Raw genomic sequence first — 18,279 nt, 5'->3', positions numbered from 1 at the left:
GTTGAGAAATTATAGCCTCAAAGCGAAAATAAAATTATTATTACTAATAACTATTCCCCGATAAAATAGAATAGCTCAGCTGTTTATAAGATTGAATAACCAGATATATAGTTTTGTTGAGATAAATTACTATTAATGTAGTATAGAGTCCAAGTAAACTATTACTCCAACAAACACAGTGACGTGGTGGTCGAGCCTCCGTTTGTTGACAGATCAGTTCTACTTGAAATGACGTTTATCTCCCGCTAATTAGTACGTCATAAAACCTACCTGGACAAGAATATTCCAAACTGGGCAGATTTTAATCAGTCAATTCTTTTTATTCGCTTATATTACCGATTCGGCTCGATAGATTTTTTCCAAATTTCACACAAATAACAAAAGCACATTAAATTTAAAGTCTGCAAATTTTCAGCACACAGAAACTCCTAAAACTTAGTAAACTGTTGAATTTAAACGGATACGAAGTGAACACGTTAAAAGAGCACTCCCCACTCCTCAAGCTGTTAGGTACTAAGTGTGGTGTGTTTTAAAACCAAATTATTGAATTTTATACAGAATATATTAGGTCAGCTGTACATCTACATTAATCAATTGTCCACCTTTATAAAAAGTTAACAAATGAAACAAAAAATTCAGTTGTTACAAAAACAGTAGTTAACTGATGTAGAAACTGGATTTCTAGAAGAATAAAAAACAAAACTCAGAAAGTTTGTGCCGCCTAAAGACCCCTTCCTTCCATTAGAACATCTGTTGTTAGCACATCGAAGTTCTGATCGTCTTTTTTAGGATGAAGAAATCATGTAAAATGTTAATCAAGGATAAAGTATCTTATAATCCAAATATGATCTCTTCGTACTGAACTTCAAACCAAATAACAATACCAACTACAATAAATAATTACAAAAGATTTTATAAGGAATGAAAATATAAAATACAAACAAAAATAAAAGAATCATATTGCACAAATTAATTTCAAATAAAACTGGCGATGTAAACAAATTTCCAAACGGTACATTATTTTCGAGACGTTTATATAACGTCAATATTTTATGACTAGTGACTGGAGATACGACAGGTCACCTCTAGATTGCTCCACATATCATTGCATAAGTCGTTAACTGAAACTTGGGATGTTGTTGACTGTCACACTCAAATATAGTTCTCTCTCACTGAAGTTCTACCTTACCATTGAGTATATTTTGCCTGTATAAATCTATAATAGTGTAAATCTGAATCTTCTAATCTATATAATCAATTATTCAAAGTATAATTTAAAGATTAAAAATTATAAACGGTTCCCCTCCTATTCATAATGATAGGCACAATCACAGTTAAAAAAATATCTCCGTCATCCCATCAGATTGGCAAAAATAACCCATAGGGACTGTAGCTACGCAAACATGTTGAGCCCTTCTACAAACAGACTAGAAGCGGTCGTAAAGTATGGCTTCATCAGAGGTATTGGGATAGATGGTGCTTATCTTGTCAGTACATATAATGAGATGCTGGCGAAGTGGGGGCAACTGACCGTCTGAAATAACCACTTCAAGGAGAAGTGAAATGGCCGTAAAAGAAATCCTGCTGTTGATGTCTAGAGTAAGTTGGGTGTTGAAGTCACCCAGTGAAGGACTGTACAAACTCGGTACCCAAGAAGCGTTTACAGTGGAATTGCAGCAAGTAGCAATCCTGCATTCATGCAGAATCAATCGTTAGACCCCCTACCAGTAAACAAATACAGATCTGCAACATCTAAAGGCAATTTATGTTCATTATTAAGAAATCGGTTTTACTACAATGGATTTAAAGCAATGCCTCCTTTGATCTGCAAGGTATTGAATGTAAAGACCTAATGATTATTTAAGGGAAGGGACTTGCTCGTTTTGTTATCCGAAGAACTAAGCCAAAAGTTCCAGGTGCACTTCTTACATCACTTCCTAGTAGCCTTTGTAGTTCACTGTCCGCTGATAAGCGGTGTTTTTTCTATCAAGAGAAAACTTGGGAAGTAAAGCACTGCGTAGACTCTGGGAGCTAATGACCTTAGACGTTAAAAATAATAAAATAGAAATGAAACTATTAATTAAGCAGCGACAGTTTCTTAACTTATGTAATATTGTAGGCCATTTGTAACATAATTAAATTAGAAGTGTTACAGTCCTTTTTTATTTGATCTCATTTTTAGAACTTTCAACCAAAGTCTTCACAGAAGTCGGACTTAAATTGACTAATCATTAATGTGAATGTTGTTATTTTACCACAACTTGTTGGAATTGGCGGTAAAAAAAATATATAGGCCAATAAGAGTGTATCTGTTTTCGACCAGAAGTAACTGAAGGTGCCAAGTTTACAAACATCTCCTCTTCCAATGAGTGAGTATTTATTTCAAAGCAAGTTAAGGAGTAAACTCAGCACCTCATAGGACTTCCATCCATTCTTGAAGATCATCACGTGACCTCTAAGTGTTCTGTTCCCTAGATAAAGATTATTTATTGAAATGAACCAGGAAGCCAAAAAGAAATAGAACCTATTTTGTATTTTTGTTTGTAAGCCAATTTGGTAAGTTATCCAATAAACTTGTAGCTACCTGCAGTGTGTCATGTGATGTAATTGTATTTAGTTGTTATGGAAACTAAATTGCAATCAAAGAAAGTCGGGTGAATCGTGTGAACCAGATTTTTATTAGGTTTTCTCTTAGTAAGATGAAGATACGTGAATCTGATAGTTACTTTATATTGTAGCATACTTATAATTTAATGTAACTAATGAATTAGCATAAATTTAAGAATAAAATTATCTTTGGGCAATATTTGATGTATTCGTGTTTAATCTTCAAGACATTATAAATTTATTTATGTTGAGACTTCCACTTGTACTGTTGTATACATTATAGGCAGCCGTCCCTCTGTAACTTTTTACTTAAACATTAAAGAAGGAATCAATAAAATTAATGGAAATGCTCTTAATTGCAGTTAATTTTGTACTTGTTAAAATTGTGTAAAATCTAAAACATTGATTGCAAACATTTGGTTAAATATGTATACGTATAATAGCAAGCCGTAGGAAAAATTTCAAGTTAAAACATACATATGTAGCATCAATTTGAACAGTTTCAATGAGTTTCATTATCATTAAACTTTTATTCACCTTTTTAACCATTTTAAACTTATTATTCACCATTCCCTAAAATCTTTAAGCTTTAGTTGATGTTTTTAAAAACATTGAGTTGGACTAGTAAAGCACTAATTATAGAATACTGCCAGAGTCACACTCTTGCGCCTAATCCTCTTTCAATTATTTTTCTTCAGATTTGAAGTTCGTTTAAAGCAATTTGTGTACTTATTCTATCTTTTTTTTTACCCAAATTAGCCCTATTGTAGAAACATTGAACCTCTTGACCAATGTTAGAGAGGAGATAAGTGCCAAAAAAATGAAATCACTTAGGTATAGGTTATATTTTCTATAACATTGAATGAATTGCTAATTGATTTAAACATTAAATATGTAAATAAACATTTCCCAAGGTTCAAGTAAAGAAGAATGTCTACTAGCATTGCCATGGTCAACATTCATAGAATAAGTAAATGAACTTAGTCATTCAATGAATGTTATGGCTTAGTAAAGATAAGCATGTTTTGTTTGAAAAATCACGAATGCCGTGTGCAATGTTGCAAGTTCATGGCTTTTACTTTATAAGGCAACCTATGCATTGACCTTTTGACAGTTGAATGGATAAAGCAATAAACTTTGTAGCTTCTTTTTTAATGGCAATCACGAGATGTTCAGAGTGATTTATTTTATTAGTAACAGCATTATTTTATTCTGGTCAATTTTTTTAATTTTCCTGGCTACTTCTTTAGTTTTTTTTTTTAATAAAAAATTCAAAAGTTGCAAAGCGAGAAATGGTTCTCTGAGCATCAAAATGTTTTGAGTAATTTGGTCCACCTCATAAGAAAAGGAATTACTAGAAGAAACCATCTTTAATAAAAATATTAACGGATTCATTGCTGAGATAAAGTTTTTAATAAATAAGTTGTTACATTTTTTGAGGTTTCAGAGTCCACTTACACCGTTTTTTTGCATTTATTTCGTGAGTCGTAATAAAATCTTGAACTCCACTAACTAAGGGCCAGTAAAACATCATTGGCAAAAACATGCGAATGACTCTGATAGCAGAGCGATGGCCTCGCTAAACTAAATCTTTAACGACACATTGCCGGTAGTTTGACAAAACACTGCGGCACGCAAAGCGCTGGAAAAAGGCCCCAGTCGCCAATGACTTCGGATGTTTACGCAATTCAGATACAACATTGGTAATTCATGTTTCTCTGAGATTTTGGCAGGCTTTGTCTTCCACCAAATGGAATTAGAAGGTCTTGTAGAAGCTTGTATTCATGAGGATCACCATAAGAAACGGGCACAAAGCTAGTCTGGTCTCTATTAATAATTAATATTCTTCACTGTGTCTAGAGTACATGGACTTTTGCTCCTAAGAAGAAAAAGAAAAAAAAAGATCATTTAAAAAGTATTGGTCACTAAGAAAATAAATAATGCTGTAATAAAAAAAAATTAATATAAATGAACTCGACGACCTCCAGCTGCAGAAATATGGCGTTGATCTGTAGATGAAATTAGTGTGCTTGTTTACCAGTTATGAAAAATACATGAGCTGTAGATTACTTGATTATATTCCGCATTAGTGCTGTTTCACGTCATCAGCAACTAGGTAAATAGATCTCAAGATGAAATTATAGCAGCCATTGGGGTTGTTATGCTACCTTTGGATTAATGTATAAAATAAGGTTTAATCAACAGGAGAGATCATAACATTATCGTAATGGCCATGCAGAAATAAAAGAGAAGAAAATTACCAGTTAAAAACGTTTATACATCAAAATAAAATGGTAAAAGACCAACAACAAAAAAAAGGTGTCTCTGTAATTAGATTAAATGAAGTAATAATTGTACTGCTCCTCTAAGCTCTTCGGTGGAGTTGGAGGGAGATTTGGGTTTTGGCCGTGGGTCAGTTAAGGAGAGTGTAACTCCGGCTTACGCAATCAGTGTGGTCAGAATGTGATGTTAATATCTACGTCTTGTGTGTGTGTGTATGTGTATACTGCGTCCAATAGTGGGCTGGGAATATTGAGAACTATAACAATCTCTTTGGCCGTGCAACTCTACTAGAGTTCGGTCACTAGATGGGTACTTTCTCTGGATATGGCCCAGAGTTTGTCTGACATCATTCGGGTCAGCTGGTCACCACCTACTAAATAAGTTCGTCTGAATATCAATCTTAACGCCATGTTAGACTATATTTAAATAAGCGTGTAGCTGCAAATTAACTTGAGAAATTACTAAATTAATTTCATACTATTTACTAATCTTACTCCTTATAAGTCTAACCTTTAAAGTTCTTGTAAAAAAAAGTAATCAATCTTAACTAATAAAGTTTTTACTTGATCTCTAAAAAAAGAAATTAAGAATTGGAAAGACGGTTAATTACAAATCTTTTTCAATCACCGTTACGGCATCCAATACAAACTTTGAATTCAGAGAAGTTGATTTAATTCTTTTTTATTTTTTCGTTGTACCTTCTGACCCACAGGCTAGTGCTGAACAATGAAATCTGGGGCAAGAAAAGCTGAAAAAAAGACTAGTAAAGAGAAGCCAATGAATGACATTAGAAATAGTGAAGCGAATAAGTAAAGAATAGAATAATGCTTTGATCCCTTTTCTAAAAAAAAAAAAAAGATATGAAAAAGAAAAACCATCATTCCTTCCACCAGTTAGTTTTGAAAAAATAAAAATTAATAAATAAATAAATTAATGCTATTAATAGTTATCAGTTTTCTGCTAATCAGAACTAATTACACATCAAAGGAAAACAAGTAAATGTGCCTGCTTGACTGCTTCTATCTTTCAAAGTAGGTAGATTACTCCACATTTTATTAATTTCATTTACTTAATTTTCTGCAATTTGTAATTAGGAGTTTCTGTATATTTAAAAAATAAACTATCATTTCAAACTAAGCATTCTCTGTAAAATTGTTCTTAGGCACATATTGAGCATTACTAAAATGAATTTATGAATAATGAGTCTTAATTCTACCGTTCCTGTGCTCAGAATTCAAAAGAGTAGAGTTTATGTTCTTCCGCCAGCAATATTCGAGTACAATAGAAAGTCAATATCAAAGTAGTGACCATTTAGTCAGACTTAGACAAATTACCAGGTCCATCTATTTATTAGGTTTTGATCACTTTTTTCTTCTGTTTTTCTTTAAAACTTCAGTTGGTTTAAAAACATTTTCTCTATTTTACTGGCTCAAAATAGGTATTATTACCGTTTGATATAAAATTATAGATGTAACTAGTGACAAGAAAAAAAGGTTTTAATTGAATAAACTGCTATACAACCTGGATGGATACAATCTTTATTTTGGTAAAATGGAAAAAATCTTTCGGGATAAAGGAGCTGCCTTCAGAAATCTGTGAAGTTGTCCAGCAGGTAAGCGTGTTTATTGAAGAGGAAGAAACGCATGGAGAAGTAGATTGAAGAGGATAGTCAGAAGGATTAACAGGTGATAGTATTTAGTAAGATTTGCAGTTATGAAGACAACCTTTAGTCATTGAGGCTACTTTAACAGATAACATAAAAATTCAGAGGTCTAAGTTTTCTGAGGAGTCTAATTGTTGGTAAATGAAATAATATGATAAAATTACATCATAATTAAGGCTGCTTTCATGCATAAAAAATAAGAGGATAAATGGTGAAAAACTCTGTTGGTCGTAAAAAGAAGAATTACTTCCAAAACAATTACAACTAGTCAAGAAGTCGACAATATAGAAAGCTGATAGACCTGTACTATATGAGAAACTAACTTGAGAGTAACTTAAAAAATAAATAGCCAAGGAGGAGGCTAAGAACGAGATGAAGCAATTATTAAATAATTTAAAGTAGGGGAGCTAAGAAATGTACAACCAAAAAAGATAATTTTATTCATAAATAAAATATAAAAAATGTCCTAAAAACGTTTACATATTATCACCTGCCCACAGATGTTTAAAAGGAAGTCTATTAAAATGGTGAATTTCACTTAAATTTATTTAAAGATAAAACTAATTTGTAAATAAAAATGTAACACTGGTGAAAACTCACAATTCTGAAGTTTATCCTAATCCTATGCAGAAATCCTTTGGGCCAAATCCTGTTTATCTAAAGAAAAAAAAAATCTATTGTTTGTTAGTTAATCTAGAAGTTTCGAAGTTTGCTCTTAAAATGTAAGACTGTAAAGAAATTTTATGCGTTCTCTGTGGACTGATGAGGTACAGTTTGCGTTTGGGTTCGCTAAACCCAGATAGCCGCAAAATTTAACTAAATCTGCAATATCCCTAAGTTTTTTTTTTTTGCGTTTAGGATGTCAGTGATTGATGTTCATCATTGACGCTAATGATGTTCTAGACTGGTATAGCATAACGTCGCAAACGCCCCAGAAGTAGTGGCCAGTCCACTCCCCTCTTCCATGAATCCATCCTACGAGTCAAATTTAACACATTTTATTCCTAAACTGGTTCCGTAAATACTTTCATTTTTTATTTGTTATGAAATATATTCCTAGTCCTCTTAATTTTACTTTTTCGTAAAAAAAGTTGTGATTTAATATTCAATTTATTTTTGAATCCTGATTGTTTTATAATCCAACAGAAAATATGTTATCTAATTGAAGGTTGAAGATCTTGCGAACTTATTTTTATATCTAATAATGAAAGTGACATTCTAATAATCTATATCTTTTCTGGTAATAAAATTAAACTTATTTATGACATTCATTCAATTTAAATAAGAAAAATTGAATTAAATAAAGCTAAGCCGGACGGATTCATACAGTTTCTGTCCCCTTTTATGCTTTCATCAAGCATTCTTAAGACAATTTTCAGTTCTACGCCTTAAACTGAAACTCCCCACACCTACCAGTTAGCTTTACAATCTAGAAAAAGCCAACAGACAATTGTTCATGGATAATATTATCTACCTTCTTAGTCATTAATGATTAAGAGGATTACAGCTAACTCTAATAAATTCTCTACTAAGCTCGTAAGTTTGAGTGATAACTTAATAATTGGTGCGTTATTGAAAAATCAGTCTTCCAAGCCACCCATAATAGTTTTATCTTAATATATCAATAATCTCTTGTTTTTTTGTTTTTTTTCAAGACATTAGGATAATTTCTTTAATCATTCCTTGCATTTATTTATACTTACTAGACCACAGTTAATATATTTGTTTTTCGTGAAATGTTGGTACATGACGATATCCCCAAGATATTTAACTAAATCTCATTTAAAAATCGCAATTTTAATGATATCGGATTTATGGTAAACTTACAAAACAAATTTTTGTTTCTCGATTTTATTTAAAGATTTTTCTCAATTCTTTAATCACACAGTATTCACACACCATGTTGAGTCTTTGTTTCAGTTCAAAGGAATAAAAAGTAACGCAATCTGCATCTTAGTAAAAGTTGTCGCGAATTACACCTACTTCGTATAAACCCATTTTTAATTGAAAGAGAATTTTGAGAGAAAGAAAGAGTATTTACATATGAGTACAAGTAAAAGATAGGCCAATGAACCAGAGATTCAAACCAGTTTGCTAATATCTTCGTTATTTCTTTAGATTGGTACGTGATTCCCACCTACACTTATTACCAATTTCTACCTTAGCTAACCTTCTTTCTGTACTGTATGAAACGACCCCTACAGGATTGGTATCTTGAAAACTATCTCGTCTTTACAATCTTTAAAGCAATATTTGTATGTTGTGAGATAAGAGTGATAATCCATTTCCAACCCTATGAGATAATTACACCTATCCTTTCACCAGTTAAATTACGCATATTTTCCGTCTATAAAAGAGATTCCAGCTATGAAAGAAAATCTTTATTGTAACATAAGAACGAAGACCCCTCCCTTAAGAGCTCTTTATCCAGAGATCCAGCAAATCTTTGTTTTTAGCTTCAAGTGTTTTGTAATTGTAATCAATCAAACCTTTAAGGAGGAAATTGCTACAGACTTAAGTACTTTCGAAGAACTTTTATTTTATTTTCTGAACCTTTTTACGATGGATTTTTTCAAGACAATTAGGCGCTTTCTTTGTTTTTCTTACTTTTCATCATTGCATAAAATCTTTTTCATTCTATCTAAAATTTTACTTAAAATCTGAACTAAACAATTATAATAGAAGACAATCAAGTACTGTCCCTAAAGCAGCCCACTATTTGCAAGGACTTTCTTAAATTCACCTCCAAACTATTAATAAAAACAATTCTGACCAAGGCAAACCATTCGTTCTGATCAGTAAAATTAGATTAATTTATAAGTATAAATGGCAATTAAAATTCTAATTATTATAAAGGCATCCTTTATATATGTATATATATATTTCACATAAAATTACTGTTATCTCTTATTGCCTTTATTATCTCTTATTTTTTCCCTTTTTTAATTTATAGTAATTATTTTTAAATCAAAATAGAACACTTTACCAGCTGGGTTCAATATTGTATTTCTGTTCTCTGATCTCTTCCTTCTGAACATCATTTCAATAAAATCTAAGTTGTATAGCTCTGAGCAAAATATAAACATTTTTTCTTTCAGATTCCCTTGATTCTTATTTTTGTTCCAGGTACATTTTTTCCTTTTGGTTTTTAAAAATTCATTTCCAAATTTGTGGCAACAATTTTTAACTTTGAGCATCCTGAAAGCATCCTACAGTATAAATGCATCTTAAGTAGGAAATGAGCTACTAGTATAAAGGGGAAGGATGTTTGAAAATCTTATTTCATCTCTTTTTTTAAAACATCTGCTTAGAGGCACTTGGAGCCCTAACAGTGTAATGCTGGACAGTATCTTCTTGTTACAGATTATATTGCCTGCCACGTAAAAGAAGAAAATCTAAGCCTACATCGAATATACCCGTAGGGTCTTTCTTTCCTAACACAGGAACTTTATAAGACATTAAGCTAAACCATTTCATTTATCTTTAGTTTAACATTTGTTTTCATTTAATCAATACATCAAACGATTTACTCAGTAATTGGCATGTTGAAATGCATTATTTCTGTTTTATTTTTTGTACTTTAGATTATGTGTTAATGATGTAAATGCTGCTCCAGACAAAGGCTGAATTCGCGGAGAAAGTTTTCAAATGAACAAATTTTGTTGAGTCATTTCAGTTAAATGTTTCTGTCCGAGGTAACGAATGATTGTTAACATGGCAGCCTGCAGTTTCCCTGATTACTTATCATCCACGCGTCAATTCTTTATTTTATTAAATTAAGCCAGCTTCTCTTAATGAAGTGATTTATCATTTTCTTTTCAATAAAATTGATTTTTCATTTAGGAGAAAAGAACTATCACAATTCTTCGAAAACAGTTAGAATTATCGTGAGATAAGTCTACCCTTTATTAGTTGATCGGCGTTTTTTAACACTTATGCATCAATATTTGTTACAATAATAAAAAATGCAAACATAACTAATTTTTGCTGCATCATTTTTATCTGTAAAGACACATTGGAAGGAGCCAGTGAGTAAGTTGTTATCAATCATAACTAAGAAAATCGAAAAGACTGAAACAAAGATCAGCTAAGATGCTAACAGAATATTTTGCAGTTTACGCTATTTAAGCTTCATTGTATGTTTTGAAGTATTTCGTTTACACATAATATTTTCACTTTAATTACTTCACTATTTTCATTTTGTAGAAGGACTCCTAGAATGGCAGTAGCTGCCAGTTCCAACCAGCTGCCACATTGAGGAAAGAGCCAAACGTCTCACTAATGGCCATTAATGGATCATTCTCGATTAGAATCTTGATATACCTCAAATCTTCTGAGCTCCCTACATAGAGATTGCTGTGAAGCTCTCCACATCATAAAGCCAATCATACAGTAAACTGCACAGCTGCAGCAAGCCCAGTTAGGATTAATTCGCCCAATTTGGCCAGCCCTCCTCGTTATCATTCGTTGAAATTCTTGCACCAATCTTGAAGCAAAGATACAATAGTTAATTGCCTTCAATGCAGCTTGTCTATCCAAACTATTGTACTTAAAATGAATTATGCATTCGCTTATTCGAAAATCTTAAAGAATAGTATAAACGTCGTTCTGGAAAACATTCTGAACTCATTCGTGTTGCAAAAAATATAATTATCAGATGTTACTCCCAAATGGGAGATTTAACCACTATTCCCTAAAAGCCATACGCTGTATGAATGACTAAAAATATATGTACATAGTCACCACTAAAACAGAAGCCAAACTTGTAATCCTTGTGTCAACACAGGTCTATCATTTAATGATACCACAATATACATTTAACACGTATGCAAATTTACTTTAATACGTTATTCATGAGCATATTGATCTAAACCCTTGGTAGTAATATCATTTAATAATGCGTAGCATTATGTAATCAAACTACTTCATGCAAAGTAACGAAACAAAAACCAAACAAGCGAGAGATCACCCAAGGCCCGGAAAGTGTTTGATGACATAACTTTGCTCATTTTGGTGAACCATTGTTATTGCGCCTACCACATTTATTCAAAACATTCATTTATTTGAAACAAAACCGTCGTAAAATATTTCTGACACTAGTTACATGTTTAAAATGATTTATTTAGTTGTAATGAAATTATTTATTTATTTTGGTTAATGTTTTTATAGCAGAGGCGTGTAGTTTATTTTTACTGCATGGCTAGTACATTAAATAAAATGCGCTATAATATTTCTTACGCATTAAAAAAACTACTGAGGCAATATTTTCTTAAAGAACTATATGCATTAAATTATTGAACAGTTCAAAAAAACTTTTACATCATACAGATAGTCAGATTTTGTAAATGTGGTTGTCCTCATTTTGATCCATCGAGAGAAATCACCTCCGTCGAGTTGATTTCCATAAAATTAAGAAACTCATAAGTTTGTCAGATTTTGCTTTGGTAGTTTGTCATTTTTAGTATTTAAAAGAAACTTCTCTGTGCAGCTGTTGGCAAGTAATTGGAAAATTGTTAACGAATTCTGGATTTTATTTACATCAGACTGAAGGTTTTGAAGTGTAACGTTGTGTAACCATTATTAAATTGAATACTTGTAGTTCGTATGGAAACAAGAACTTTAATTTTTTGGACTCTTAGGAGTAAGATATTTAACGAAGCTAAACGTGAACAATCTCTGCTCCCTCTGGGTATCCCAGCCTAACACCAGCAACACTTTCACTTACGCTCCTAAACTGATAAAATGCTTATAGAACCTTCCATATATAGCTGAAGTGTTCAGCTAGAATTTGCTAAAGACAAACTTTTAGCCCATTTAAAATTCTCTAACTGCATACATTCTGCGAACGATCACTGGATTCTTCCAAGAGCCCAGTAGGCTTTAAGGTTTCTCAGGAGCAATATAACCATTTTCTGTATAAATCTGTCTTCTCCAGTTCTTACAGAATTAAAGTACGGATTTAAAAGTGTGCCAAATAATTTCCGAGACCACTAATTAAAAGAAATATTTCCAACGTTAATGTTAGATGAAGCAACCTACATTTAATGCGTAGGTAACATTGTAATACATAACACGACTTAATTCAAGTTGTGCAACTTTCATCGCTGTAGTTAATGTAGGGTTTCGATATGAGACCAAGATCAAAGATTTTTTTATAGGAGAGGTAAGTTGGTTTTTCAGATCGATCGATGGCGTATATTGAAACACTCTGGGTGCCAAATCACATGCGAAGACCATAGTCAATGCCATGCAGCCAAAAGGAGACATTCGATCATTTGGAAAAGTTCCTTTCGGAAATGAAGTAAAGAGAAATCAATCGACTATTTTTCAGGCGAAGCTTACTATCCTACTACCAAATCAGGCTCACACATTACCATCAACATTTTGTCTAAAAGTAAAAAAGTAGCTCACGCTATAAGTGAAACACTTTAAACTGTACTTTCTTTCCCTTTTAGACATCATTTTTAGCTATAAATTAATTGTATATGGAAAAAGCCATTACCACTGTTTTAAGTCTTATCTATGTCTGGAATACAATAAAATAGAATAGTTCTAAATTAATCATTGCTATGTTAAAAATGTTGTACATAATACTAATCACCACTAAAATTAGTAAAATACAAAGTTAAAGAAATTTTGGCGCTTATAATTATGACATTTACTATAAAATAGTTCATGAAAGATTCTAAATTTTTTTTTATTTGCATTTTTCTCTGGCACAAAAACGGTTTTACGGTGGAAACACATCAGCTCAAATCTGAAATAAATGCAATACATTGTCTTATATTAAGGAAACATTAAATAGTATTTATGTATAAACTGAGATTTTTCTTCTATTTTGTCTTCAAGAGCACAATGATACCAAAACTTGCTAAATTTCTGTACTAGTCTAGTTTTTTTACAATAATTTATAACAAAACTTAAAGACTATTACACTTTGAAAGGCGATTATATTTTAGGAGGTCACAGATTGATTTGTTTTGTTTGTATTTTGATTTTTCTTACACCTTATTTTTAAAGAAAAACACTATTTTGAAAAATAACTTACATTTTAATGAACAAAATATAAAACGTGATATAAATTACAGATGGCTTTACAAAAATAATATTATTTATTATTTAGATACTTGAAAGTGGTAGAGATACATTTTGTGAAGAGCTATTGTGAAGCCGGCACACCGAAGTTGACGAGGGACTAGAGAACATGCTTGGGGTCATCTGAAAACATTAGAGCATAAAGTTGAAAAACTAATGTTGACAAAATTTTATAATAAATGAGACTATATGTGACTGAAAAAATTATTTTTAGAAAACTAGTAATATTAGCGCTACATAGAATTATAAAACTCCCCTAAAGGCATTTGGTAATCTCCCATTGGGCACCTTTTAGAAGTTGCGGATGTGAAAAAATTAATCAAATATTTACTATTTAGTGATATTAGTAGTGAGGCAAACGCTCGTGGTAGAACCAAAACTATCAACTAAATGGAAAGATTGATAGAAACCTTTCCTATAGTTTTGATTCAGTATGTAAGATCTGGGAAAGGATTTTTGTGGAGAAATGCATTAAAACCAGAGTGTGGTTATCCCTAACTTTCTCAGGATGTTACCAGATTTTGGAGGAAATGTACCCTACTTTCTATTAACTTAGGAGAGTCATATTCAGAATATGGTTACTGTCAGCTTCCATTTGGCACCAGTGCATTTGGGCTAAGAGTATCCTACCCTATAAAAAATTCTGCTATTGCCTTGTAATTTGATTCTTGATCATGAAAGGCTGGAAAAGCAGCTGTTCGCAATCACACGTCTTACTCTTGCTACCAATAAGATTCTAACTCGCAAACTACTTAATTTGAGTCACATTTAATTCTTATCAACATTACTCCCATTCTCTCTTTGGCTCCTTGAAAGCTGAGCTCCAAAAAGAAGGATTAGAACTACTTTCAGGATTAGAACTACTACTATTCACGCTTTTCCGTGAATTCCTTAACAGTTATGATGATATACTCGTAGCTCTACATTGAACTTCACAAACTTTTTTTATAATGTCTTTCCAAATTATATTTATCTATCTATTTAATTTTATGTTTTAGAAATAATTTTTATTTATTTATTTTTATTTTTTCAATTTTATCTATATTAGTGTAATATTCCTTTTGTACAGACCCTGAAGAAGGTAGTAAAAATTACCGAAACGTTGGTATAAAGCAAAAAAGTTGTTTTTATTTAAGAGCGCACCTCGATATTCATCATCTATCAACAACGGTCGAAAAAAAAACAAAAATCATTGAAATTAGAACTACTATTAAAAAAATGGAAATTCAGGGCACATAAAATTTAACTTACCAGATTTACCATCCTTTAGCGGCGCCAAGATATTTATGTGCGGCAAGACCTCCACCTAAGCTGCCTCCAGACAGAGCTACTGCCGAACCAAGAGAACCTCCTCCAAGGGCAACTCCACCTCCAAGACCAGTTCCTCCAACTACTACGCCGCCTAAGCCACCTCCAAATCCTCCTCCAAAACCACCACCTAATCCACCAGCTCCGAAGCCACCGCCTCCACCAACTACAACTGGTTGAGCGACGGGCACAGGAACTGGCCGGACAACCGGCACTGGTACTGGTCTAGGATATGGAACAGCTACTGGTTGTGAAACTGGAACAGGTATAGCTTGTGGAACAGGTACGGCTACTGGTCTCTCCACTGGCACTGGATACGGTCTATCCACAGGTACTGGAACTGGCTGAGGTACCTGAACTGGATACGGACGATCTACTGGTACAGGTTGTGGTTGGGGTACAGGCACTGGTACTGGTCTGTCCACGCGGACTGGGAACGGCCTTGGGAAAGGCACGGCTACTTGATTAGTGATCTGCACGTGTCTGGATACTACTTGTCCTCCTACTACGCTTCCTCCCACACCGCCACCCAGACCTACTCCGCCCCCTAGTCCGCCTCCAAGGCCACCACCTGCTACAAGGGCGCCTGCGCCTAGACCTCCACCTACGACTCCTAAACCTCTACCAACAAGAGCGCCACCTCCAAGGCCGTATCCGTAACCGCCTCCGTACCCACCATACCCTCCATACCCGCCATACCCGCCTCCTGACAGCACCAAACCTTCACCGAAGACACCTCTTTTCGTCTTTACATCTCCAGCAATGGCTACAGCAATTAACACGCAGATTACCCCCTAAACAAACATATTAACAAACATAATAAATATTACATGACCATTATATAAATATACATTCATATTGACTTATTCCTAAGCAAAACATAAAAACTGTATTTCACAAAAGAAATCATACTATATGAACAAGATTCAGTTGTTCTTATCAAAGTTGATTTAATTAAATTATTATATTAATAGTTAATTTCATCTGGGTATAATTTATCAAAATTCAATTACGATCTATATTCAAATCCAGCTCAATCGCCTTAAAAAAATCTGCGGTTCCAGGCAATCTACTTTTCAAGGCAATGAAGTATAGTTAAAGTTAATTGTAAAATATTAGTGTGCGTAGATGATTGGCGCCTCTGTAGTTTTAAAATTCGAATCTACGCGGATTATTAGGGAAAGATTTAGCTCCGTGGTAAGGCGCAGGTTTCGGAACGCCTATGACCGGTGTATGAGTTGGACATGTTTACTTAGATTTTATATATATATATTAAATTTATGTGAAGATTATATTAAATATACATTAGGCTCACAGTTTGCCTAAAAGACCACTGTCCTGAGGACGGCAGTATTCTTAGAAGGCTCCGGCCTATGATCTTAAAATTTAAAATGAAAAAATTGAGTTATCTAAAAGAAAAGAGTAGAAAAGTTTTTAAAAGTTTCATAATATATTTTAAAGATAGTAGTACGTTATTAAGTATATTTTATAAACCATGAATTTATTAAAACTTAAGTTATATGACTTGTTTTCAAGTCCAAAGGGGCGGATTATCTAAATCACCTTTAACTATTGCACTCTTCTGAGAATGATGTACCAATAAGCGAAACCACGTAACAAAGATACGAAAAGTTATTTGTGAAAACTAAATCAATTCTAAGAGTATCCCGGATGGTCTTGGGCAGCTTCTTAAATTGCTCATCTCTTTGAAGCATAAATTTGTTTATTTGTATCAAATAATAGATAAATATATAATTAACTGCAAAAAAGGCCATAAAATTATTCACAATATGTAAAGTTTTCATTTAAATATAATTTCTGAAGGATTACTAATCACAGATTGTTTGCTACAGATCATTAATGAGCTATTCAAATAAATAATAAATGTTTGTCTCACAATTCTGAAAATGAAGCTATAGAAATATTATTTACCAAACACTTCATGATGACAATTAACTGAAGTAGCTATGATGATCGATTGTCGCGGTATGTGCCTAGATCGGTAGAGCACAGTTTTATATACACACCAAGTATGAGCCTTGCTTTCAAACCAGATTGTTCTACTTCCGAGACAAGCTCCTCAATTGAGTATAGTTTACTTACTACTTACGTAAAGTTGGTATAACCGTTCTAGTAAGTATTGACAGCATGCTTTGTTAGTTTATCTTAAAGGGGTATCCACTCTTTAGGGTGGCTGTTCTTGAACAGTTTGGAATTCCATTTTGAGTTGCGCCATTTACAACCCTGGCCACACTCTAGAACGACCACGCAATCCTTTGGCCTTGCTTTCCTAAAAGACAATGTCTACTCTATTCTATATATATGACAGAAAGACGTCTGGTGCTTTAGTAATTGCTGCAACTTTGTCAATATATCTTGTTCTAACTCTTTTCTTGGAATTTAACTGTCCCTATTAATTAAACTAAAGATAAATTTAAATTAAGTTTGCCTTGTTTAATTGAAATTATAAATTAATAGATTCGCCCATTTCACGATAAAAATTATCGTAAATATATATTATCAATAAAATTAAAAGCTTTTTAAAATTATTATAACTCAAGACTTTAGGCTGATCGGTTGGTATTAAAGAAATCTAGTCTAGACATCTAACTGATAGGTAAGAGGTTGGATGTACGAATGTAGGCAATATTCCTTAATTTTTCACGGTTTCCGGATTCCAACCATCTTCAGAGAATTAAAAGATGGCTGAAAATCCAAAGCCAGTCAAATTAAAGGACCAGAAAAATGCTAAACGGATAAAATCGTGGAGTTTCTTCATGAATTAGTGATTTTTTTAAAGTTATAATAACAGATAAATTAGGCAAATACTCTTCCATATCTAGCTAATTGGTCTACCATTAATTGTGTTATTGGTTTTACCGAATTTCTGGAAGTCTGAGTTTAAAAGAGTAGTCTTATCAACTGGGAAAAATCAATGTACGGCAGCTACCTTTAATTAGCATAATAGTGAATAGTGAATGGGGACTGGGTATACATTTTGATAAGACGGAGCACCTAACTACTTCGAATGCAAGCACGTTAGAAATAGAAGGTAGACGCTTTAAAAGAGTGAATAATTTTAAATACCTTGGGTCAATAGTAGAAAAGGATGGTTCCTCCCAGCAGGAAGTAGAGAGGAGAATCAGGGAAAATGTAATAGGACTATTGAACCCAGTGCTAGGGAGCATAAATTTGTTACCCAGAACCAAGAGGCTGATCTTTACATCAATTCTCCAAAGTATCCTATTGTATGCCGAAGAAATATGGGTGTTGAACATAAGACAGCGCGAGAGATTCCTAGCAGTGGAAATAGATTTTCGGAG

General features: G+C 32.9%; 1 protein-coding gene across 1 annotated transcript; it reads right to left on the bottom strand.

Annotated features, from left to right (window-relative positions):
- Positions 1–13,232: 13,232 nt before the first annotated feature.
- On the bottom strand, positions 13,233–16,940 carry LOC141452772 (uncharacterized). The gene is made up of 3 exons (XM_074125192.1): positions 16,889–16,940; positions 14,900–15,750; positions 13,233–13,771 (listed from the first exon to the last, which is right to left on the bottom strand). The coding sequence occupies exons 1-2, from the start codon at positions 16,898–16,900 to the stop codon at positions 14,905–14,907; spliced, it is 858 nt and encodes a 285-aa protein (XP_073981293.1). The 5' UTR covers positions 16,901–16,940; the 3' UTR covers positions 13,233–13,771; positions 14,900–14,904.
- Positions 16,941–18,279: the final 1,339 nt, after the last annotated feature.

This window comes from Rhodnius prolixus, unplaced genomic scaffold (genome assembly GCF_049639745.1).
Source record: "Rhodnius prolixus isolate KJV_2025 unplaced genomic scaffold, Rpr scaffold_3, whole genome shotgun sequence".
In the NCBI taxonomy this organism is placed as follows: Eukaryota; Metazoa; Arthropoda; class Insecta; order Hemiptera; family Reduviidae; genus Rhodnius; species Rhodnius prolixus.
This window is presented reverse-complemented; position numbering and strand designations above follow the sequence as displayed.